The sequence below is a fragment of the Calypte anna genome, chromosome 24 (genome assembly GCF_003957555.1).
Source record: "Calypte anna isolate BGI_N300 chromosome 24, bCalAnn1_v1.p, whole genome shotgun sequence".
NCBI lineage: Eukaryota > Metazoa > Chordata > Aves > Apodiformes > Trochilidae > Calypte > Calypte anna.
This window is the reverse complement of record NC_044269.1, coordinates 3217629-3241717: the sequence shown is the minus strand read 5'-3', so window position 1 is coordinate 3241717 and position 24089 is coordinate 3217629. Positions and strand designations below refer to the sequence as shown.

The following is a 24089-nucleotide window of genomic DNA, read 5'->3' as shown; positions in this document are numbered from 1 at the left end:
AGGCACAGAGACCTGTGCAGAAGGAAGGGCTCAACCCACACTTTGGAGGATGTGGAGCTTTGCTTGGTGATAGAGAGTTTGGGTCATGCTCTGAGCAGATCTTGGGACAACTGCACGCTGTACAGACAGTAATCCAAAGCAGACAGAACCAACCTTGTTTGGCTATCTGGTTTTATTTAATTTCCAAGAGCCAGATCCACATTTGTGGAAGAAGCTCTTTTATTTTTTAACATCAGTTCAGGCCTGATCCTGTTTAAGGCTTAGCAGTGTGAGGAAAAAGCTCTTCTAGCTCCACACCAGGCTCTGTGCAGTTGACAATGCAAGGAGTATTCCCTGGCATGCTGTAGTTGTCCTTTCTTTGTAACTGTAGGTTTGATGAAGGAGATCTGTCCCCAGCCTCTCGCCCTTTCCCTGCACTTGAATGAGGAGAAAATATTCACAATTAGTACAGGAGACCCTTTTTTTCATTCTCAGTTGAGCTCTTGTGCTTCTGCAGCCAATCTCTGAAAGGGGAAGGAAATACTGTCCTGAGCTTGGTTTTATGGTTATGCCTTTCCCTAGGGAATTGACTCGAGATCCCTCTCCAGTTGCTTGAATGGAACATTGTTTTGTCTTCCCAGATATTATCTTTCATCCCTGGAAGAAGGAAGAAAATGGCAATCAGACCAGAGTGATCTTGTATACCATTACCCTCACCAACCCTCTAGCCCCCAAAACTGCCACTGTCACTGAGACACAGGTATGTGAAAGGGAGCAGGGGTGTAATGCTTTGTAGAAACAAACCTATGATGTATTCTCTAGTCTTGGGCATGCTGCTTTGCATGTTTTCATTCTCCCTATCCATTTTCCTTTACACATTTTTCTTGTATTAACTTGCTACCCAGTATCACTGCACATGTGAATAGCTAATCTTCCACTCACACTGGATTGCATTGCAAGAAAGGATCAGAAATTTTCCAGCAAAAGCAGATGAGTTTTTGAGCAAGCCAGAACATTCTAACACCTGTGTTTGTCACTCATACTGGTATTTTTTGAGCTGTGATCAGTGCAGCAGATGTTATCCACAAGCAGGGCACAAGAACGTCAGATATTGTCTGGCCAGTCTTTCTCACAGCTCTTTGCAGAGATGTCCAGACTTCTTTACTGGTGTGGACAACTATATGACCTATTAAAAAGGCAAAAGAAAAAAGAGAGAACATCTGCATCACTGGGAAGAACCAGGCTAGCTGTGTCTAAAGCCTTCTCCTGTGTCTAGAGGGAGGCCAAAGGTAAATACTGAGTTAGCTTAGACTGTGCAGGGCAGGTAGGAGAAAGAAAAGTGTTGGGCAAAGGGAGCAGTTTGCTTTCAGGCAAACAAGGACAAAGCCTATTTTATTCTGAGTTTGGGGCCAACCACCTAGGTGCACATTGCTGTGTCCTCACTGCAGAATAAAGGGGAAATAGTCTATAAGGAAAACCATGCACATGGATCTGCAGGTAATCGTGTCTGTCCCCTTTTTGGGGTGTGTTCTGGGGCAGAGAAGAGCTTAAAGGAACCAATTGCCATGTTTCTCCAGAGTCATGGAATATTTTATGCTAGAAAGGATCTCTGCTCAAAGCAGGGCCACCTCTGAGTATGGATTGGGTCACTCTCTGACAAGCTGGACCTCAGTCTAATGAGGGAAGCATCCCAAAGAATTGGTCCTCGTGAGGCAGTGTCCCTAACTCCATCTCTGATACAAAATGCAGGAGATTGAGCTGCTGGAACTGTATGCCCCATTTGAAATATGCCCCTGGGGACCATCTGAGTGAAACACTTGGTTTCCTCCAGCATGCCCTGCTTTAAAGGTGAGCTGTTCACAGGGAAAACTGCAGAGCTGTGGCTTGGGCATTGGGTGCGGACTGGTGGCTGCGGTGGAGCTGTTTTTCTCAAGTGCCAGCAGGGAAAGTGCCAACCTCTCAAAGCCATGTTCTAACCAGACTAATAGTTGCCTTGCATGCTGTCTTTTATGCAGACAATGTACAAAGCCAGCCAAGAAAGTGAGTGCTATGTCATAGATGCAGAGGTGCTAACTCACGACGTCCCCTACCATGATTATTTCTACACCATTAACCGCTACACGTTGACTCGTGTTGCCAGAAACAAAAGCCGACTCAGGTACACTTCTTGGGGGATAAAAAAACTTTACTGACAGTCAAAAGTTGACCTTTGGGTGGGAGTTCCCCTGGCTGTTGTGCTAGAAGGGTTGGGGGAGAATTCAGCTTTATGTTTTTGTCCTGTTGTCACAGCACTGCTGGCAGGGAGAGCTACTGTAGGGACACGGAGCAAACAATAAATGGGATGCAGAAGAGCATTAAGGATGGTTCAGGGAGAGGATTTCCAGGCTTTTCTTGTCCCCTTCACAGAAGCAGTGGTTTGCAGACATGTCACACATGGTCAACTGCATGTGATAAGCAACAGGGCGTATTTCCAGGGTTTGTACCTCTGAGATGCACTTAGGGGGACAAGCAGAGGAATCTGGTAGCAGGCAAAGCTCCAGGCTTTTGGTTTTGATGTCAATAATCTAAATATCTCCCTGCCACATATCAAAAGGTCTCAGGGGTCTTTGGAAGGACTTTTCTTCCTCAAGAAACACAAAGGGCTGAGACCATCCCAGAAATAACAGTGTGCATGATTATTTCTCATCTTTACATTGACAAGGGATTGGGAATTGACATCGTCTCCAAGAAGCAAAACCAGGAGATGAACTTTGCTTTCTTCACACAGGGTTTCCACAGAGTTACGTTACAGGAAGCAGCCCTGGGGGCTGGTGAAATCCTTCATTGAGAAGAATTTCTGGAGTGGCCTGGAAGATTATTTCCGTCATTTGGGTGAGTGTGACAATCGCCCACAGCTGGGAGGCACCTCTCACAGTTGATCCTGTGCAAGAAGGGTCTCACAAGAAGCAGCATGCTTGGGGGTGGGGGGTGGTGTCATTTCTGTGAGCAGCTTGTGAAAGGGGCTGGCAAAGTTATAATTACAGCAGCATTGGTGGCACCTGCTGGAATTAATCAGGTCAACAAATCCTGCTGTCTGGTGGGAGCAGCCTGGGGGTCACACCTTTTGCCAAAGCCTAAGGGATCTACAGGGTGTCCTCTGGCACCCTGCAGCTGTGGCATTAAAGACCCTGAGCCTGTGTCACTTCTGTTCAAATGCTTTCCCTCTCTGGCTCTGCACAGAGAGTGAACTGACCAAAACTGAGAGCACGTACCTGGCTGAGGTGCACAGACAATCCCCCAAAGAGAAGGTGAGCAAGCAGTCGACCGTGCGCCGGAGGAAACGAGCCCACGGGCACCTCCGGGTGCCCCACCTGGAGGAGGTGCTGAGCCCTGTCACCACCCCCACGGATGAGGAGGTTGCACATCGGATCAAACATGTGGCAGGTAAGGAACTGCAGGCTGCTGACCCCTGGGGATGGAGAGTTGGGGTATCTATCTATCTATCTATCTATTTATATATATAAAGTGCCTATCACCATATTGATGAACATTCTTTGGAACCACTCTGACAGTAGAGGTAAGAAGAGGAGTCAGCCTGTTAGCACCTCAGCACTTCTGTTTCCAACCAATTTAAAAACAAACAAAAAAAAAAGCCACAAGACTTTGCTGCCAGCCTGCCTGCCTGGGGAAAAACTGGAGCTTTGCTCAGTTTCCAGAGCAGGGAGGATGTATTGGGATGGTTTGAGTGCAGGGCAAAGGGTCACCCTCCCCATCAAGCAGCATTTCCCAGCCCAAACGCATCTTCTCTCCTCAGGTTCCACCCAGACACGGCACATCCCTGAGGAGAGCCCCAGTGGCTTCCACCTGCAGAGTGTCTCCAAGCTGCTCCTTGTCATCAGTTTTGTGTAAGTGATTTTGGTTTTTCATTTCCTTCACAGGCAGCCTTTAAAACTTTGGTCCTTTCATGTTTCTCATGTTCTGTGCTCCTCTGTGCCAGCCTTCTCTCTCTCATATTTCTCTCTAGTCCCAAGCTTTGCACAGCACAGAGGAGAGAAAAGCAATGACAGACAAAAAAGAAATAATTACAATTTCCCCCAAAGCCCTTTCTCTGGCTTGATCCCAGTTTTTGCTAGCACTAAGCAGGTCATCGATCTGGCTCTGTAGGTTCTGGATATTATTTTATCAGAGTCTCTTGTTTCCCTTCAGTTTTGACCTTGTAATGAACCACAGGCTTGGCAGACCTGCATGTTTCTGGGAACCCTAAATCTGGTCAGCTATGCTGTATGGGACACAGCAGTGGTGAGCAGGGACAAGGGGCAGCTATGCAAGAGTTCTTTTCTCTTTGGAAAGAACAGCAATGCAACAAGTAGAAAATGTCCTTTTTTTATTTCAGGGACTCAAAGGGTAGAGGTTTTCAGTGACATCTAGAAACTGTGTTGTATTATTTTGTTAATTTAAAATGACTAATGGAATGTAATCTGCCAACAAACCAGGTGTTATTGAGGAAGATGATGATGCAAAGCTCCCTGGGAGTTACTGTGCAGCCACAGAGCTCAGGGTATGCAAGGCATCTATCTGTTAATTCTTTCCTCTGGTCTGGCAAAACCTACTGGAATCTGGCCCTGGTCTGGGTGGTGATTTTGATGAGAGAAAAGAAGCTATATGGTTTAGAGATGACTTCTGCAAAGTATGGGTGGAAACAGATGGAGCAAGAGAGACTGGCATGATTTCACAAGCTCAGCTGGTGGCTGAACTGTGTAAAGGTAGTAAGTACAGTGTAAAGGAGCAATCCAAGTACAGAAAGGATACCTTGAAGGAACAGCAGAGCTTGGGCTCCTTTTTTTAAGTTTCACTCACCTTTCCATGAGGTGGGAAGAAGCTGTGATGTAGACTGAGGTTACTTTTCAAATTGAGCTCCATTCTGTATTTCCTTTTCCTGGTGGGAATAAAGGCTGCAGGGGTTTGCAGCAGCTCCTGTAATGACCAGTAAGGGAATGTAAAGCAATGTAATGATAAGAAGACAGCCTCGTGCTTATTTTCTGCATTTAGACAGGTGAGATACAATTAAAACTTTGGGTAGGAAGGCACAAAAGCTGCACAGGTATGCACTGGGCTGCTCCATGAGAGCTACAGGCAGCCCATCTTTAGCTGAGTGAATGTCACCATTAACTGCAGGCACACAGTTATTTCTCCATCCTTCTTGCCTCCCTTCCCACTGTTCCTTTCCTCCCTCCTCCCCTCCATATACCTCTACACTGTCTGTGAGCCTTCTCTGCTCAGCCCAGTTTCTCCTGGTCTGTGTCAGTCTGTTTCTAACCTGCAGCTGCTCCGTCTTTTCTCTTCCCTGCTCCCATTAGGATCTGTTTCAGGTACTGTCTCTCTCTTTTTTTGCCTCTTTACTCTCCTGCTTCCCTCCCTTTCTCTGCATTCAACACATTCACTCATCCAGCCCGTTCTGTCTGAGCCATCATCTGTGTCTTTCTGGCTCTCCATCCTCCTTGCTCACACATTTCTCCCCTGCAGTGCAGTTTTGGGTGCTGATCACTCCGATTAAATTCCCACTCTCAGAGTAGACCTGAGCCAAAGCCTTGGGCTTTTTCCCAAGTGTGACTGGCAGACAGGTGGGCTGTGAAGTGCTCCTGGTCAATTGACTCTTGCCTTTATTCCCAGTTTGGTGCTGCTGGTCATTCTCAATATGATGCTGTTCTACAAGCTGTGGATGTTGGAATATACGACACAGACTCTCACGGCGTGGCAGGGCTTGCGGCTACAGGAAAGGTACAGTCACACCTGCTTTGTTTTGGGCTCTTCTTCCATGTGTCCTGGAGCTGTCAGAGGTCTCCCTTGAACACTGAAGCCCTGGGCTCTCTTGTAGACTGCTTATTTTTTGTGTAAAACAGCTGGAGCAGGTAGGTGGTTGGAGCCGTCAGCAATTCTAGATTTGAGACTGTTTAACAGTTGCAGCAGAAGATGGGGAGGGCAGGCACCCACTGCTCCTTCCCAGCACCCTATCTACTGGAGGATGCTGTCTGAATGTTGTTTTGCCATCCTGAGGTGGCTGAATTTCCCTCTCTGCCAAGAGCAGCATCTTAGAAAGACTCTTTTGTACTCAGAGAATTTGTGCCCATTGGAGAAGCGTTTTGAAGGGCTTGGTACAGGTACCAGCAAGTTAGAGGAACCACTAGGAGGACACAGGATGCTTTTTCACAGCCCAAGCTGTCCCTGGTGGTACTAGATGGTGAGCAGCAGAGTGTGATTGCAGATTGACTTTTTTTCTTTAATAACTGGTAGCATGGAACCTTGTCCAGAACATTTTGGACATCCTGTTTCAGTATAGTGTCCACTGGGTGTGTCTTGAGGTGCATTCTAGGCTGTATGGTAGCATCTCCCCCTTTCCTTTTGTAGATAGCAGACTGACAGCCTCCAACCAGACTGAAATTATTGCTAGCATTGCTCTCTATTATATAAATTCCCCCATTTTTGTCCAGGGTCAAAGGCAGACCTGCCAATGTGTGTGTTTCCCAGGATGTGCTCCTGTGTTTGTAGATAGATAGCATTCCCAGTGGTAAGCTGATGCCCTATAGTTGTTTGTTTATAACAATAAGCCAGGAATTCTCTTTTAAATAGTCTGGCAGCTGTAGGTGAATGCTTTTTTTCATGTACTGAATTGCTGGGTGTCCTGTCTCTCCTCTGTTTTCAGAGGCTGATTGACAGCAGCCTGAATCCCCTTTGCTTAAGATGTTTTTGTCCCTTTTCTAGCTGTACTTCTGTGCAGTCAGTTATTCCCTTGCTAAAAGCTTTATCTGTTTGTTGGTTTTTTCTGTGATTTGTCTCCTGTTACAGGCTTTCATATTTCTCCTCATTAGGGAGTAGAATAATTATTTTCCTTGTAATAACCCTACTGCTTTCTCATGGCTAGATAAATTAGGTGGGATTTTTTTTTGTTTTTTTGTTTTGGTTTGGGGTTTTTTTGCCTCCTTTATCATACTCTGGCACTCTTATTTAGACCACCCCAGCAGAGTGAGTACAGGACTTTAGTGCTGTTTGGATTCTTCTTATCATGAGCAGGTACTGGACTATTGAGTGGCTCTGTGACTGCCCCACACAGGTAACTCCCTTGTGTTACAGTCACCATTGCAGAGGAAGCTGCTGCTGCCTTGCTGGGGAGAAAGGAGCAATTAATTTAGCCCAGATTTCTAGCTGAGCTCTCACTATTACCAGGAACATCCATAGGTACTGCAGAACAAAGGAAGCTTGCAAATCCCTGCTCTGGAAGAAAAGCTGAAGACAAAGTAGGAACAACTTTTAGTTCTTTACAGGGCAAAGCCTTAGCTATGAACTTAGAAAGAAGTTAGCAGGAGACAGTAGGAACAGCTTTAAAGCTATTTTGGAAATTAAGACAAAGCAGGAAAGACTTAGTTTATCTTAGAAAGTAGCAGCCTAAAGAAGTAAGCAAAAAAGACATAGGAAGCAGAAGGCAGAGAAGGAACAGCTATTTTAGAAAGCAGTTAGAAAGACAAAGGAAAAAAGGTTTAGAAAGTAGCAAGCAGAAAAGACTGAGCTTTGGAAACATCTTCCTCCTGTCGAGTTGAGCCCAAAGGGAGGGGCTGATACCTGCAAAAACACTTGAAAGAGAGCCAGTGCTGCTCCTAATCATAATAAAAAGAAAGCCTTGTATTAGATAAAGACCACAGACACTGTTCAGAAGTCCCTGTCCCAAACTGGTCTTGCACTACTCCCCATCAGTCAGTGGCCACAGTGCCATCTGTCAAGTCCACAAGCCCTGGGAGCTCACTCTGGCCACGGGCACTGGGTTCCACCCACACCACAACAACTTCTGCAGAAGGCAGACCTGGGCTATCAATTAATTACCACGATTAAGACACAAATATTATTGGTATCCAATTTAGGAAAGTACTAAGTACCTTCAAATGCATTTTTGCTCAAGTAAACCTGCTCAGATAAATAGACAGGCACCCATACAGTCTACACAACTCCTGATCAACTTTGCTCCCCCTTTGACTCAGTTTCCCTAGATTCACTCTTGCTCTTATTCTGCCTGACAGGTTACCCCAATCTCAGACAGAATGGGCCCAGTTACTAGAATCTCAGCAGAAGTACCATGACTCAGAGCTACAAAAGTGGCGTGAGATCATCAAATCCTCAGTGATGCTCCTAGACCAGGTGAGACCGTGGCTCCTTGGGTCACTTTGTCCTCCCTGTCACCTCCTCACAACCCTTCAGCCTTACCTGTTCCCTCTGTAGCCCATCAGGTGTGTCATCTTCTGCTGCCACCATCTCCCTTTAGATCCATCTTCTGATGGCAGCAGGTCTCAAGGGCTCCTTGTAGCTTCTCTGTCACCTCACAGGGGTCCACGCATGTCACAGAATTCTACAGAGCACAAAAAAAAAATTAAATTAGCACATTTTACATCTGATGTTCTTGCATCCCAGTTTGGAAAGCAAACTTTTTGACCCTGGATTCATTCGTAGCTTGTGTGGATGAAGGGGACATTCCAAGGGTATCTGCTGCCTAAAAAGCCAGGTGTGTGCCAGGCTGTCCCCTAAAGAGAGAGCTCAGCTCATACCTCATTTTGCTCCCCTCTTTTCTGTTACCTCAGAGCATGGTCCCTCCCAGGCTCTCCCCCTTCTTCTCATCACCCCCTTGTACCTCCCAGCTCCAGGAAAAAAAGTTAATTATGAAATCAATACTTTACGTGGAAGAAGGAGGCTCCGGTGGGGAAGGAAATCCCAAAGTGTTGTCACCCCCTAGGGTAGTGTCACAGTGGAGAAATTTTCTTCTCTTGCAGATGAAAGATTCCCTAATAAATCTTCAGAATGGCATCGGGTCCCGGGACTTCGGGTCAGATCCAGAAGAGAAACGGAAACGTTTCCACTAAGAGGCAGGAATGCAGGAGGCCAGAGGACGGTGTGCAATATGTGTAAATAGGATATATAAATATATATATATATATATAAGATATATATATATACAGAATATAAATATATATATATTATATACAAATTTTAAAAGAAAAAACAAACAAAAAAAAACAAAACAAAAAAAAGCCTATGAGAGGAAGCATTGACCTCCAACACTGGCTGAAATGGAGTGATCAGTGGCAGCGTGGTGTGTGTGTGTGTGGGAGGGCTGTGCTCTCCCACTGAGCTTAGGGCAGTGCCCAAGGGTGTTCCCCTGGGCCTGTGCACTGCTCTTCTGTAATATTCCTGGCTGTTTGTCTGTCTGTCTGTTTTGGTTTTGTTGTTTCAAAGGGAAGCATCAGAGCGAGTGCCCCCCTGTCCCTGGGTGACTCTATTTATCTCTACGTACAAAGGGGACACTGTCAACTTCCTTACCTTGCTGGCTTCAAGGATGGAGAGGTTTTGGCAAGTGCTGTCAATCCCTTACAAAACTATTCTGCATTTGGGGAGGAGGCCTCCTGAATTGCTGTGGGGCTGCAGAGAGCAGATCTCCCGGGCAGTCACCTTCTATGCTTCTTGGAGCAGAAATACAGTTTTGCTGTCATGCTGGCCAGCCTGGGCCAGAGAGCAAAGCACAGAATGTAAAGGAGCTGAAAATGCTTTCTCCAAACTCTTATTTGCCACCTCCTGTTATTGATCCTGCATTAGCAGGTGAGGAGATGGCAGGGAGGGGTGTACCTGCCTACAAGGTGCATGGGTGAAGGAGAGCAGACAGCATCCCTCCCTTCCCTCTGACAGTGTCCCCTTCCCATCTGCTGTACTTCTCTGCTTTCTGTGTGCTCAGCCATTAAGCCATCCCTGTGCTGAAGATCTACATCAGTGCTGAAAGGGCTACTACCTGTGTGGCTACTTCCCAGGAGAGGCAGAGTACCCCGACCAAGAAACAAAATCCTAAAGCACTCTTGGTTTGCAACCACTCCTGCTACACCATGCAGCAATTTATCCTCCTGCCTCTGATCCGTGAGACCCTTTTGCTTGTACCACCCAGCCCTTACCTTAGCAACTCTGCAGGAGAACATTTTAGGGAGAAAAAGAACAACTTCTTTTTCCTCTCTGGGATATTTGTGTGACTGTTTCTGTATAGCAACACGGCCTCTGAAAGTTCAGAAGGGAGGTTAGGAAGGACCAGGAGGGCCAAAAAAAAAATAAATAGAAAAGGAAAGAAAAAAAAGGGACCAGCAGTGAGTGGCAGGATAGATCTGGAAGGGTGTCCCACAGGCTGAGGCATCTGACTGGTCTCCCTCATCTGCTGGTAGGGAAGCATTTGTTCTATAAGCAAGTCAGGGAGCAGAGCTGCCTGAAAAATATGTATTTTCACTTGTTTTTGGGGGATAATTCCAGATTCCCATTAGCTGAGGAAGAGGGACAGCATCCCACACACAGCTGTGACTGACTGGGAGTCTGGGTGCTTTTCTGGAAGTTAAATAAATGTTTTCTCATCTTACCTGCCCAGGTAGATTAGGTGACATGTGAGGTCCTCAATCCTCAAGACCATGGATGTACAAGTAACCTGCTGATTTCTCCCCACCTGCCTGCAGTTTCCATGACCAAGTGCTAAACAAACATATCCCACAGAAAAAGCCTGGCATTTTGAAGGAACATGGATAAAGACAGGTTATTTAAAAAAACAAACATTTTAAGAGTGTGAAAACAAGGTACAACTGGGAAAAGCATGCCTCAGCAACTAGAGAGTAATGTGTTTATGACTATTTATTTAATTTAATGCTGCTGACTACTGTACTGCTCCCTGAGCTTTTTCCAGGGAGGCTGCTGGAACGGCTACTGTACAATAAAACTGAGGTGCTAGTGCCTGGGAAGGGCATTTTGGGGCTCACCTCGGGACAGGAGGGCCCCCTCTCCCCACTGTGACTTGCCACACTGGCCAAGAGTCCCCTTTTCCTACAATTACTAAGCACAGGAAAATCCCCTGCTGCCCATCTTCCCGAGTTTAATCCCACACACCAAGAAACAAGACAGAGAGGAAGCCCTGTGCTTGCTCCCCTGTCCATTCCAGAAAAGGGAAAAGCCACATCTTGAGAGAGAAACCCAGCAATTGGGGTTTTTTACACAGATTATCATAACCTGTTGAGAGGCAGAGAAACTCACCTAAGAAGGACAAAAAAATGCTAGCAATCTGAGTTGGTGTTTTACCAATTTCACATCCTCTTGTTAGTTATGGAGGTGAGAAATCCATCTGCTCATCCGTGCATCCTTCTTCTTCTTCTGCAGTGTTCTTCCAGATCCCCTTGTGTTAGGTTCTGCCCTTAAGGGACAAAATTGCACAAGTGCTGTTAAATTAATGTGTGGCCATGAAAACACAGCCATAATAATCCCATGCACTAATATCCATTCTGCCTGCATGTTACTTTAAACCTGGTTTTAAGATCTTTGACATATATCCTGAAAGACAGCTACATTCAATCGGTCAATAAAGACATGAGGGTGCCCTTCAGACTGAGGAAGGTTTCTTTTTCTTTGATTCCTAGTTATTTATTTTCTTTGTGCCACTGGCCAGCAAGTCTGGCTTGGAGTTGGATTCCATTTGTGATCTCTTTCTGCCTCTTAATTTGTCACAATAGCAATAAAGGAGAAAAAAGCAAGGTCTGAAGGCAAGAGTCATGGTGGCATTAGGGCTTTAACAGGATTTAAGTGTCTTTATTAGACACCAGTGTGTCTTCAGCTAGATGCCACCTTCTCCTACTGCAGTTTCACTCAGATTAAAGGACACACAGGACAGATTAATTCCTTTTGCAGTCACAGATGATTCTGGAGCCATCAGTTGATGATTACATGACCCAGAAAAATCCCAGACACTTTCGAGGAGTGAGGCTGAGCACTCCGAGTAGTGTTACAAGGGGTGGTAACTTCTGCCTTCCCTCAGCAGCTGCAGCAACTTGCAGCTTGGTTCCCATTGTCAGGATTTCCCTTCTCTCCTCCCTTGCTTTGCTGACCTGTGCCAGAAATCCCATGTCAGTTGTAGTTTTTTTCCTCGCAGACGTGGTTCCCTGCCAAGTCCTCCCTCTGACCTTTCTGCTGCTGGGGATCTGCCAGGGGAGTGCAGCTGGGCTTTCATTTCCAGAACCTGAATCAAGTACAAAAGAGATGTGTTTAAAACAACATTTCTCCAGCCAAACCTACAAACCCAGCACCAACAGCTAGTAGCCTAATTCTTGCCTAGGAAGACATTACATCTTGGGAAGAGGAAGCTCTGGTTCCTATGCATATCTAACCTGGGAAGAATATATTCCTATATATTCCTATATATTCTTGCATTAATCCTAGCTTGATGCAGCCTCACTTCTGATAAGTAACACACCTTCTACTGCTTACCTTAAAAGAGGCATTTGGATTTTGGCACCTGGGATCAGCTCAAGGTGCATTTGAGAGCTGGAAAGCAGCATTCCTAAAGTAGATAAAGCACCTGCGTGTAAAGGCTGTGAAGGACCCAAAGGCACAGCTTGTTCCAAGGGCTCAGATATAAGCATGTGCTCAAGATGGGGGCACTGCTGGGTCTGCACATTCCACTTAAAAGAGAGAAAGTACCTGCAGTGGTAAGAACAGGAGTTTCACTATGACTTAACCACAGAACCATTCCTTTTGAGTGCTCAAAACCAAACCAATAATCCAAGGCATGCTTCAGTTATGAAACCTGGATATAAAATGACACTAACGGGTACCAAGTTCTGCAGAAATCCTTTCTGGCTCCTTTAAGTCTTTTGGGAGAAGAAAAAAAAGTCACCCAACTTCGATTTCCTCTAATTATACTCTCAATTATGCTGCTGACACAGAGAATGCATTTACACATGGCTCATGCACTGCTGTGCCAGTCTGGGGTGGCTGGCTGCCATTTGACTGCCTGCCCCATTTGTCTGCTTTAGATCTCACAAATGGAAACCTAAGAGAGATGCAACATGACTTAATTACAAATATGACCTTGTACTGAAAGAGGAGAGGTTTCAAAGCAATGCTTTGCTGACCATCAAGCACAAAACTGCCTCTGAAATAATGATGCCTGCACTGGCACAGCCCCTCTCAGAAAGCCTCACGTGCTTCATCTGTGTTCTTGCTTTAAAAAACCCACCTAAACCCTTAGTTTCAGCTCACCTGAGTGTAGAGGGAGACAGGCTTCTTAATCTTCTCAGCACCACACCACCTAGCCTACAGCCATGCTTTTATGGTTTTTCCCTACCTTTACACAAGAAGGTAAAAATCTGTATTCCAGATAGTGACTGGAATCATTTTTGGTCTGGGTACTTGAGATCTGTCAGATGTGCTCTGCAGCCATTTCTGTGCAGACAGATGTGAAGGTTGCAAACCTCACCCTTTGGCTTTCAGAAGCACTAACCAGAGAGGTGTGCAGAACCAGAGAGGTTGGGGTAAATACAGTACTTTGTCATGTGGCCTTAATCCCTCTCCCTTTCCTGGGAGCTTTGCCTTCTCAGCCATGTATTTCCATCATCTTGCAGTGGTCCTGAGGCACCTAAATAGAGGAGACAGACAGAGGGCAGCCTGCAGCTTGCACACCATCCAGGACATGCACAATCAGCTGCAAAATAGAGGTTAGTGGCAGATATTTCAGGGGAATGAGTTGCTCCTGATTAGTTAGAGGGGTCTTCCCCATGCTACTAGACATAGGAAAAGATTTAGGATTCCTCTTCCTCTAGGGCTTGTTTACATGAGCACAGTTTGCATAAAGCCAACATGTGAGTTAATGTTTATGAAAATGGGGTCTGGGAAGGCTGGTACCCAGGTGTGCAGGGGCTCCAGTCCTGTGCAGTGATCCAGGAAGATCACAGGTATAACTAAACATTATGACCAGGTAGCATCCTATCACTCAGCATCTGCTTTTCCCTGCCAGGACAGAAGCAAAGCACTTCCCAATTTAGAGGTGGGACAGACCACAGGAAAGCTGTCAGTAACAAAGACCTTAAACCAGCAGCTCCTGTCTCAATGGGTAATTCAGTCATGATTTTGAGGCAGCTGCTCCCAGATCTTGACAGACCCCCCCTTGCTGTGCTACCTGCTCACCTCCATAAGGATTTCTCCACCTCCATCTCTGCCAGCCTTGCTGCTGCTCCAGTCTTTCACAGCACATCCAGGGGAACTCTGGCTCAGTCTTTTCAGTCTCAGCACTAGTTAAGACATCCAGCAGGGAGGGGCTTGCTTAAAATTAACAGTCCAAACCTTAAACCAAAGCATCTGAGGTAAGTGGCTCACAAAACATTCATGTAGTTTCCAAGATGTGATGGTGCTGACTTTCTGGCCTGTTCCCCCTGCCTGGCATGTTCTGATCAATCTCTGCTTTGCAGTCTCTGCAGGATGACTCTCTGTGCCATGATCCCTTTCTTTTTTTTCTAGATGTGCACACTGGCCAAATTAGCTCCTCATGTCTTGATTGACTGCTGATTATTTCCCAACCTAGGCAGACAGCATGGGCTTCTCTCTCAGCATGGATAGGTGGTGTGCCATGCCCTCTTCTCTCACACAGGCTTTGCAGTGCTTGCTATGGCTTTTCCCTCCCCCCTCACACCTTTGCTGCTGGACAATCATTCCCTCTGTCATAGCTGGACCGAGCTGGTGCTGTCCCTGCTTGCCTTTCCTTGCTGTATGCTCTTTATGTGAATGTGTTGGGTTGTTTTTTTCTTTTTTTTCAGTAGGGAAAAAGACTTCCTTCTGCTGAAGGATTTATATTTGCACATGGCTCAGGGAGGTTCCTCCTCTGGCCGCTTCTGTTACCTCACTCATTTAGGCCAATTCCATTGCTAATGTTAAATGGCCACCACCCTCCCCAACCCAAACTCTTGAGAATAGTTAGGGAATAAAACCAATGTGCAGCTCAGGTTCTAGAGCCATCCAGTTATGTCTCAGTTTTGGCCCAAGCTGCCCCAGAACCACCAGGATGTGGGATAGCAGCTGTTAGGGGACAACAACTTTATCCAGTGAAGAGGTGGAGCCTGTGCCACCTCATTCCCCCCTCCTCCAGAATCCCACCTCCAGAATCCCACCTCCCTTAGTAGCACTTAACAGATAGGGAAGCACTAACCTGACTCTTGGCCCAACGAGGTCAAGAGGGAGGGAGAAGAGCAGCAGAATCATCGCAGCGTTTGGCATTGTGTGGCCATGGCACCTCTGGGACGTCCCCATCCTCATGGCAGCTCATCTCCCATCACATACTCCAGGGCTGGATAAAGCTGCTAAAAACCTGGAGCCCATCCTCCCCACCCCAGACCCTGGATCCTGCAGCCCCCATCGCTGTGCGTGACTGCACGTTAACAGGGATTCTCCTCGTGTCAGCAAGGAAAGGGTCAGACAGCCACCCTTAGGTGTGTGCTGCCTTTCTGGATTTCACAACCAGAACCAGGGGAGGGCTCATGGGACCTTGGGTGGGCTTGGGGAGGAAGATTGGGGTGGTTTTATGGGTTGTCTCACTGTCACAAAGTTTGCGCTGTGCGCAAAGGGTGATAAATGATACTGAAACTTACCTGCTAGAACCTAGGAGTTGTAAAGGCTGTGCAGCCAAACCTTACTGTAAAGTAGCTAGTACCATGGAAGTATGGTATAAATTAAAAGAAAAGAAAAACAAACAAAAAAACCCTATCAAACAAACAGCATGACTCATGAGTGGTTTGTTCTCTTTATTATCTTGCCTGTTCTAAAGTCTCTTCTGTCGTTTCCAAATGCAGAGATAACCTTTTCAGAGACCAACCAGGACCATCTTTTCCAGAACACAGCCTGCCTTTAACACCACCCTTGAATAATCCCAAATTTTAAAATTTTGTTTGTTTTTTTCCTGTGAGAAGTTTACATACCATTTCCTCCTGCCTACACCACCCCAGGACAACATCTGTCTACAGGAACAGGAAAAGTGAAAGGTGCATCCAATTAAAGCATCTCAGGAAGATGCATGTAAAATACCAGAAGGTCCAGGACTAGAGTACAACCCTTCTTTACCACCTGAGGTAGCTCTCAAGTGGTTCTCAGTTTGCCCCTTTTTTCCCTTCCCATTCTGACACCACAGGGTGCTCCCTGGGGATGGAGGAGCAGAGCTGCAGTGGGAGAGCAGCTACACCACTTGGCCTAAATAAACATCACCTTACCTAAATAAACATCACCTTGGGCATCAATGCCATGGTCAGTGAGGGGAAACTGGAGTTACAATCTAGTCCCCCCTCTTGCTGTGGGTTTAAGACTTGGGATTATTCCCAAAACTGCCCCCACGCCAGCCAGGCAAGTTGGCCCAAGGAAAAATTAGAAGACATCCAGCTGAATTAGCAGAGGAGCTGGTTTTTCCCTCTTTGGGGGATTAGGTTTGAAAGGAACCAGTGTCTAGACTAGAAGGATGCTTCATCTGGGAAATGTGCTCAGGTTACCAGGCTCAGCTCTGGACTCGAGATCCTACTGTGAAGACTGCATTGTAGTAGTTACTAAAGTTGACACACACTCTAAAAAAGGGAATTCTGAACAAGTGCCAGTTAGAAATCTGGCCTGGGCCTGACTTATAAATGGAGTCATTTCTGTGATTGTAAGAACATATAAAAAGCAGCAGAACAAAGCTGAGACAATTCCCTAGTGGGAAGCATGCCTTGATTCACAAGCACTTTCTAGCTATTTACAAGCAGTTGGTGTATTTGCAAGCAGTACAGGCTCCATTGCAGCAGGGATGTAACAACATCTGTTATATGAAAAAACAAACCTTCCCTCCTTTTGTCTTTAAGTCCATTCCACCCCAGGCAATGTCTCTGCCTTTTTTCCTGCTAGTATTCCAAGTTGTTGAGCTCAACTGATCTACATTTGAGGCCAGAATACAACTTTGACTCTGCTTACTCCACTACAGTCAGAAAGGTAAGTTTGCATTGGAAACATGGAATTTACAGCGTGGTTCCCAGTGCAGCCATGGCTGATTTACAAGGAATTCTGACTATTGAAACCAGTGACTCATTGACACAAGAAAGAATTATGACCAATTAGGGAAAAATAAGCGTTTTCTGTCTATTCCTGCAGGTGGAGCTACACTATACAGTATGAGTACACAATCAGAAAAAGCACTCCCATTTTCCAAGTCTCTCCCTATGAGCACTGAGCACACTATTTACAGCACTTCCCTCCTCTTCCATGGAGCCATCTCCCTTCAGGGGGTTTCTCCAGGAGCAGGAACTGCTGACCCTGTCCCACAGCTCCAGTAACTCCTGTTACTCCCTGTGTGCTTGAGGAGTTACCCTGCTATGCAAGGCAAAGGGAAGGAACTAAGAATTTGGACACAATGAAAGGAGGGTACAGGGGATTCACACTGCCTCCCAAAATAGGAGCACTCTTGTGAACGTGGTCCTTCTACACACTTTCAACCATTCTAACACATTACAGTGCTCATCCTACTCTGCCTGGGCAGCCCAAAGTCCAGAGCAATTCACCAAGACACAACTAACTACTTAAATCCTTTCTGTTCAACACCAAAAAGAGTGCTTGGGCTGTACCACAGGGGTGAACATCACCCCAAGATGACCTCATTCCTTCAGGTCAGAGGAACACAACATAAATACCCTTTACCTCTGCAATGGAGAACTAGCATCTTTAGCAAATAAAGGTGGTGGTGACAGCAGCTAAGAAATGACACTTAACATTTACAAAGCTATTAACATGATGATGGGACTGAAACTCGGGAAGGAGCCGTGCTGCCCACACCCCTCTGCCCTTTGCTCAGCATGCTTCAAAAGAAGAGTCCTTTAGCAAATGGGCTGGCAGCTCAGAATGGAGTCATGAGGCCAAAGTCAAGGCTGTACAAAGTCCAAGGCAAATGGAAGAGATTTTACACTTCCCCATATTTCCTCCCGACGGCACAGAGCTCCCCCTCAAACCTGGCAGGCATGGCGTGGTCCTTCTGTCATCAGAGCCCCTGCAATTGAGAGAATTACTCCTGGAGTCATTTGCCATTAATTAGCATGATGACAGGACAATAACAGGACTTTAAGGCATCTAGATTTTGGGTTTCTGTACACCAAATCCTTCCTAGCAGATGCTTCCTTTGGAGAACTCTATATAAAAGTGCCCTTATATTCCTTCTGAGCACAGCTCCCCTTCTGCAGGGAATGTTCCCAGCTCCATGGGAAGGGGCAAGGAGAATTCATTACACCAGAGCCTGAAAGTGCACATGTGTGCTGGTTAGGGGTTCCAAGTAATGTTAGCACACCACCCCCCACCTAGAGATCCCTAGATTGCTTCTAAGGTCATTGGGAAGTTCCAGAGAAGGAACACAGCCAGATTCCAGGAGTCTCCCATCTGCCTTTTCTCCAGCCCCACACCATTGCCAGGCTGGAAGTTTGGCAGACACAGGCAGTGGCTGTTTCCTCATTGCCTACCTTGGTGCTGCTGGTTCTGCTGACTCCTCTCAGCTATTCCTCCACAGGCACAGCACAGTTTTCCTTGTTTTCTGATGGAATTGCTAGATAGTCTGTCCTGTAGTTGGAGGGAAGGAGGAAAGGATAACCTCAAGAGCCATGGTGCAAAAACCAGTTTGGGTCTGTGCACCCCTGCAGAGGTACTGAATGTTTGAGGTAACCAAATGTCACCTGGAGAAGATGCTCACAGTAGGAAACTCTCCTCAGCATAGCTGGCAGCAGACACAGAGTCTTCCCTACTGCAAAATCCTACCTGATACAGCCTTCCTAGCATGTACAAAGATCACCCTTTTCCAAGGCAACTATGGAGAAAGATGGGAACAAACCAACATAAAAACTGGAACGTGTCTGCTGTGCCAATGCACCTGTGAGTCAGCCCTCTGAAAGCAGACCCCAAGGGAGAGCATCTCTGGGGTACCACACACCATGGGCACCCTCCTCACCTGGTGCAGGGTACAAGAATCAGGGTACAAGTGATGTGGTCTCTTGGCACCCCTAAAGGCTGCAGTGATTTTAGATGTGGCAAACAGCAGTGAGAAACGTGCAATAGGAAAGCTGAGTCTGGGCTGAAGAACACCCACAGAGCAGCTCGTGCCTGGAGAGCTTTCACACTTACGCATTTTCCTGGGCAGCCTCCTCTGCCTTTGAGACCTTCCTGTAGCAATAGACCATCTCTATCAGCAGCCACAAGGTGAGGAAGACCAGCAGAATATACATCATTATTTCAGAGACGACTGAGGTGAAGTCTTCCCCAGCTGTTAAGAAAATGAAATTCACATGCAGCTGCTGGAGCACAGCAGCTCCATCCAACCCTTCCCATCCTCACATCATCCTCCCTAGCCTGAGTTACCCAAGTGCCACTACACTGTGAAGGGGCAAAAGAAGGGAACAGGCCAGGCAGAGATCCCACTGCCTGTTTCCAGGGGATTTAAACATGTGTAGGCTGGCACGTGGCTTGCATTCCCTGCCACCCTCAGGCTCCTTCTTGCTCACCGTTCCCTCTCTCATCTTCTCACTCCGGTTCCTTTGTGCCTCCTACTCCCTGGTGCTATTTGACTGTATTGTGCCATCAGTGATTTGAGAGAGATCAAAACACAGGGGTGCTTGTGGGGAAGACACAGCAAAGGATGGTGAGGGCTAAAAGCTCCTGCATCTCTGGGAAGACAGCAGCAGGATTCCCAGTGATGGATAACAAGCTGGGATCACAGCACGGAACTGAGCACCAGCAAGAGGAACAGCAAAGCTCAGGAGCACTGCAAAGGAAAGGAGGGACTGGGAGAGGGTGGAAGCAAGAGACTGAGAGCAAAATGGAGAAACGAGTCGTTCCAAGAAGGGAGGAGGCGGAACCGAGAAAGCAAAAGCTGTGGAAACCCTGGCACAGGTTGTGCTGTAGCATCCCAAGGCCACCAGGGGAGCAGCGAGGGTTCTGCCTGGAGAAACTGGAAACCTCGGCTTGCTTCTTGTGCCTGCCCAGCTGTTGCCAGCTGTAGCCCTGGCCTGCCAAGCTTATTATACCTTCCCACATTCACACAACAACCCTGAGCCTGAAAAGAGGCTGCAGCTGCCAAAAAAAAGTGCAGGTCTTTCCTCCTGAACCCTGTGTAGCGGCCAAGGCAGACACAACAGATCTGGCATCTCAGTCACCCATCTGACAAAGCACACTCCTGGAAGGCAACACCCACAGCAAGCTAAGGCACACAACACTCTCTGCCAGTCCTTCCTACCCTCCTCCACCACGGTGAGATGGATCAGCCTGGAGCTTGTGAAGAGAGGTCGATGGATCTCAAACTCAAACTCCCGGGTGATGTTACAGGTGTAGATACCCGAGTCGTTCAGGGTGACATTTAACACAGTGATGGACACATCCTGCATGTCCTTACTCCCATTCCACTGTAACCGACCACTGAAGCGGCTTGGAAATTCATGGTTGGTTTTCCTGTACTCGTAGATCTGTAAGGAAATGTGAAGGGATGTTCGGATTAATCACGGTAACTCAGACAAGAAGGCAGCATAGGAAATGAACAAAATCATCCTCTAACTACACACATGGATGTTCTGGGCTGTGGCTTCCTTAGTAACAGCAGCTATTCATAGTCTGTCAGCCTTTACATCAAAATCTCAGACTACAAAAGACAGAAAACTGAATTATCTTCATCACAGAGGTAGAAAACCAGAGACACGTGTGGACAATGACACAGAAGATTAGCAGAGGAACTGAAAGCCAGGATCCTGCAGCCTTCACACCCAATCTGTTGCACTGCATGAAAAATCATCTTAAGAAGGAACCACAGATTACATAGAGCAAAGAGAAAGAGTTTTGGTAAGCCCTGGGATATTCAGATGAAATGGAAGCATTGCAGGATAAATGTGACAGCATGAGAGAGGTACATGGGAAGAGAAGAGCTTGGGTGGCTTTTGCAGGATTAATCCCCTCCCTGGCTTCCAAGGGCAGTGGTGGAGTCACCACTGCTGGAGGTGTTTAAAAGCTGTGTCCATGTGGTGCTGAGGGACATGGCTGTGCTGGGTTGAGGGTTCGACCTGATGACTTTTTCCAACGAAAACAATTTGATGATTCTGTGATTCTATTCTATGAAAACAGCCTTCTGGGCATTTCTGTACCCTCTGACTAAGAATGTGTCAGAAAGCTTTTGTTCATATTTGGGTCTTGCCTTTACACAGTCTTCCTTGGGGATCCTGCTGCAGGACAAACTCTCATAAATACCTTTTTTGCTTCTCCCACCTGCCTTCACTGGACTATGTTTCACAGTAAACCCTACAGAAACAGGGGCTCAGCTACCAAACACTGATACCTGTTCATCTTTTCCACCCTCTGGCCTGTAGAACCATTCGACCACCGTGCTGGCAGTGACTTCTTCCCTCTTCATGCAGGAAATGCAGAGTAGCTTCATGTGTGTTCCCTGGACAGCCTCTGTCTCTGATGGAACTTCCACACAAACTGTAGAACAAACACCAGCTAGGGAGAAGGAGCAGTGGAGAAGAGATGAGACAGAGAAGTGCAAGACAGAATTAGAAATACATCCGTTATCCACATCTTGGCATTTATGATCAAATCATCCCTAATGGAAAACCCTTTGATTCATTACTAGCACCCTCTAACAACAGATAAGTCTCAGATGTCAAATTTTACCAAGCTTCCTTCTCTGAGATATAAATAATTCAGAATAATTAACAGAGGGGGTGATCGCTTCATGCAGATTCACCTCTCCAGGATCTGCTTTGCCACAACTTTAATTTTTTTCCATAGTAATTAATGACACTTTAGAGGCATTGTTCATTCCCTCCCATGCATGCTGAGCATCCTCCTGTTACGGTAGCAATTACAGTCTGGTATGAGAGACAGCCCAGAATTCAAGCGTGGAGGAACAGCTCACTCTTTGTGCTAAGTCAAAAGGTCTGGAGGTTTTAATCTGGCAATATGTTCAAAACAAACTGGGAGGATTTACCACCCTTCCTGTTTCTAGGTTTCATAAGCAGTACTGGGAACCAAGGGGTTTGGACTCAAGTAAATTTGGCAGCAGGAGGAGTTATTGATTTTACATGCTGCCCTGTTCAAAATGCTTCCAATCAGCTCTGTGCAACTACAAAATACTGCTCTCCCAAGCAAGATGAAAATCATTGTCTTTGAAGATACATACTTGACAGGAAAAGGAATGCTTCAGCATGACATTCCAGGCTAAATCCATGCTGACATTTGTCCCCTGGGCTAAACAATACAGGGCTCTGTCTGTCCAAGCCTGTCTCCAAAGCCTAGACTTTAGGACACTGAAGATGCTGACTTTGTTGGCTGCTCCCTCCTCCCCAGCCTCTGAGATGCCATTAACCCACTCTCCCGAGCTCTGTGTTCATCCCAGGACCTATCCTGGAAATAACCAGAGTCCAACTCTCCTGTACTACCACCTCCAGGAGAAGGAACTATTGGATCACACTTTCCTCCTCTTAAACTGGATACATGCACAGAGATCTGCACCCACTTGCAGAGCTGTGGGCATACATGCACATCAAACGTGGCTTCACTGGCAAAACTAACCCAGCTTTTCAGGGTTGGGAAGAAAAAGGAAAGAAGAAAAACCATAATTGTGATATAATGAATAAATCCAGTTTAGAGGGGCTGCCTGGAATACTGGTGATGAGGTGCACTGCTGAACGGGTGGCATCTCCTCCCTGGGGCAACTAAATGTTAAATTACATTGCAAATTTCAAAGCAGCAGCAAACAGGAAACAGAGGGGAACGTGGATGCATATTAAAGGACACGCTTTGTGCCATGAGTTGACTTGGCAGTAATGTATTTTGTCTGCTCATACAAACTCCATTACATTCATACTAACTCTGCATGAATGTCATTTCCTTCTCCTCTTACAAACAAAAAAACCCCAAAAACCCAAAACAAACAACCCAAACAAAACACTTCAAAGGCTGGACTTGATGACAGCCTTACAGGAACCTGGCTAAGCAAAGCACCCTGCAAGAGGCAAGCACCAGATTCAGCAGAGAACCCGGCTAAAGACAACACGGAATGGCAGCACCTACCCCAGACCACCAACGAGACCGAAGACACCCAGACCAGCCTTGGCAACGCAGCCATTGTTGGGATCCAGGAGCACAGCTCAGCCTGGGCTCAGCTTCTTCCTCACGACCAAGCTTCTCCCCGCGATGCTCCCAGCGCAACAGGATGCTCAGGGCTGCTGCGCTGCTCCTCCTGCTCGGGATCAGCCGGCGAGCAGGGAGCCGAGGGTGGGTGGGTGGCAGCCGGGGGGATGGCTCGGAGCCCCGGGGACCCAGGGAGGGCTGGGCCGGGCTCCCCGGCAGCACCACGGACAGGGCCGCGGACGGCGGCGGTTCCGAGGGCGGTGGCAGCCCCGCTCCCGGCTCCGGGAGGTGCCGGTGTCACCGGGTTGGGAGCAGCAGGTGTCTGCGGGGCTCAGCCCGGGGCTGGGAGGCAGCAACCGGCTCCTCTTTGTTCTCCTCTGGCCCGGCCGGGGGTAGCGCGCATCGCTGCGCAGGGGCGCAGCTTCCCCGCCCGCCGCGATCGGCAACGTCTGCGCGGAGCCCGGGCGAGCCCCGGCGGGGGGCACGGCCCACGGCAGGCATGCGCGGAGCATCCACCCCCCCGGGGTTCGGCTGGCCCCACGGTACCAGCTGCTCCTCAGCACCTTGGGAGGGGGCAGCGCTCCGGCATCCTCCTCCTGCCCGGATCCCTGGAGCCGGAGAGGGGCGGGGGGCAGCGTTGACCCGGGGGGTATCGTTCACCCGGGGGGCAGCGTTGACCCGGGGGGCATCGTTCACCCGGGGGCATCGTTCACCCGGGGGGCAGCGTTGACCCGGGGACATCGTTCACCCGGGGGGTATCGTTGACCGGGGGGTTATGGTTCGCCCGGGTGGCATTGTTGACCTGGTGGGCATTGTTGACCCGAGGGGCACCCAAAATAAAGGCAAGGTGTGGAGGGAAGGGGGGAGGGGAGAGCCAGGGAGAGTGATCCACGCGGGGTCACAGAACGGCCTCAGCCTGTAAAGAGTTTAATACTCATGTGTGCACAGCTCTGAAGGTCACAGTTGAAATACGGGGAAATCCTCTCTCATCATGTTCCAGTCTGATTCCCAGGAGTTTAATGCCAGCAGCAGGCTGGGCTTTCTCATCTTGGACTGAGGCCACCATGCCCTGAAGGGCTTCTCTAAGTTTGAAGGTCACCGTGGACAGAGAGGGGGAAACGACGTGGTAGTTAAACGTGCTCCCTGTT

The 24089-nt window shown here is 47.5% G+C and overlaps 2 protein-coding genes across 8 annotated transcripts in view; one reads left to right on the top strand and one right to left on the bottom strand.

Annotated features, from left to right (window-relative positions):
• GRAMD1B (GRAM domain containing 1B) overlaps positions 1-15546 on the top strand; it is a 93702-nt gene extending 78156 nt beyond the window's left edge. For 5 of the 7 annotated variants that reach the window (XM_030464903.1, XM_030464902.1, XM_030464905.1 and 2 more), the window contains 9 exons: positions 621-739; positions 1995-2137; positions 2747-2850; positions 3199-3402; positions 3773-3863; positions 5629-5736; positions 8025-8142; positions 8769-8887; positions 13407-15546. In XM_030464903.1, the coding sequence (XP_030320763.1) occupies positions 621-739; positions 1995-2137; positions 2747-2850; positions 3199-3402; positions 3773-3863; positions 5629-5736; positions 8025-8142; positions 8769-8858 (977 nt within the window). In that variant the 3' untranslated portion in view covers positions 8859-8887; positions 13407-15546. Of the gene's footprint in view, positions 1-620; positions 740-1994; positions 2138-2746; positions 2851-3198; positions 3403-3772; positions 3864-5628; positions 5737-8024; positions 8143-8768; positions 8888-13406 lie in introns of those variants that run through there. The other 2 variants (XM_030464901.1, XR_003988551.1) reach the window with 2 other exon arrangements.
• Positions 15547-17488: 1942 nt separating this feature from the next.
• Positions 17489-22936, bottom strand: SCN3B (sodium voltage-gated channel beta subunit 3). The gene is made up of 6 exons (XM_008492481.2): positions 22882-22936; positions 21143-21306; positions 20057-20282; positions 18949-19087; positions 18294-18390; positions 17489-17830 (listed from the first exon to the last, which is right to left on the bottom strand). The coding sequence occupies exons 1-5, from the start codon at positions 22934-22936 to the stop codon at positions 18327-18329; spliced, it is 648 nt and encodes a 215-aa protein (XP_008490703.1). The 3' UTR covers positions 17489-17830; positions 18294-18326.
• Positions 22937-24089: the final 1153 nt, after the last annotated feature.